We start from the raw sequence: 1139 nt of genomic DNA, 5'->3' as shown, positions 1-1139 counted from the left end.
CAACCCTAAAATAGGAAAGGTTTTAGACAAAGCCCAATAGAAAAGGAAAATGGTCATAAACAATAAAAAGTACACAGATGAAAATTACGAAATTAAGAATAATAATGTGGTAAAGCTATTTAAATAGTTTACAAACATTTTATTTTGAATACTAGCTTCTAACAAACTCAAAAGAAGTAGATGATCAAGTTCAGCTTTAACATCTCTTCAGTGAAATACTACACCAACTTAAATCGATTTTCTCTCCTTACTAAACTAATCAAATAAACTAAATGGTTCATAAAATCAAATGAGATACATTTGTTTTAATAAATAAAGAGATGAGAATGTATTTTGTTTTTTATTATTATAATGAATGTCAACAATACAATTATTGCTGAGAAAGACAGCTGTATCACTGATCAAAGAAAGTGGGCAGGTCATTTCCCAGAATGACTTTCTCCTCTGTGTTGTGTTCATCAATGGTGACCAAGTAGGCCACCCCCCCACTGGAACCGTCACGGTTCATGGCCAAAGCAAGAGCTGGAGGAAGAGAAAAAGAAAAAAAAGCTATTTGACAGGTGAGAAAACAAAGCGGCTATACATTCAATATGTAGTTTATACATCTCAAACTGTTATAATTATAAAATGAAAATAATATTTTTGTAACAGTGACAGTAATAACTTACTGTTAACCACAAACTGCTGGCACTCCTCCTTGCTCATTCCTTTTCGATACTCAGCATCAACAAATCCATAAACATAAGAGCTGCCTGAGCCGCCAACAGCAAAAGGCTGTCTGGTCAGAAGCCCGTTCAGCGTTGCAAAAACCTGTAAAATAAAGAAAAACAAACAAAAAAGAATTAGACAAATGATAAAATGAAGGTAACTGGGTATGTGAAACATAAGTAGTGGTATTACAATTCATGTTGTAGCAAATGCCATAAGATCACCAACCTGTCCTCCATCTTTTCTGTCCCATCCTGCAACAATGAGATGAGCTGACAGTTCCTCCTTGTATTTGTATGAAATGTTCCTCACCAGAGTGGCACCTGATCGAACCTTTGGGTCCTCACCTATTTCCATACTGATAAATGAAATAATGACTTTTACAGTACATAATGTTTAGCATGTGGAACTAAAAAATACTTTTAGAAACA

The 1139-nt window shown here is 34.3% G+C and overlaps 1 protein-coding gene across 1 annotated transcript; it reads right to left on the bottom strand.

Annotated features, from left to right (window-relative positions):
• Positions 1-327: 327 nt before the first annotated feature.
• On the bottom strand, positions 328-1076 carry psmb9a (proteasome 20S subunit beta 9a). The gene is made up of 3 exons (XM_015025947.1): positions 937-1076; positions 669-810; positions 328-522 (listed from the first exon to the last, which is right to left on the bottom strand). Exons 1-3 carry the CDS (start codon positions 1063-1065, stop codon positions 395-397), a joined length of 399 nt encoding a protein of 132 aa, XP_014881433.1. The 5' UTR covers positions 1066-1076; the 3' UTR covers positions 328-394.
• Between the last annotated feature and the right edge of the window lie 63 nt (positions 1077-1139).

Source organism: Poecilia latipinna, unplaced genomic scaffold (genome assembly GCF_001443285.1).
Source record: "Poecilia latipinna isolate Pla-1442-1.1 unplaced genomic scaffold, P_latipinna-1.0 Scaffold4426, whole genome shotgun sequence".
NCBI lineage: Eukaryota > Metazoa > Chordata > Actinopteri > Cyprinodontiformes > Poeciliidae > Poecilia > Poecilia latipinna.
The sequence above is the reverse complement of the archived record's forward strand: the minus strand, read 5'-3'. Positions and strand labels throughout refer to the sequence as shown.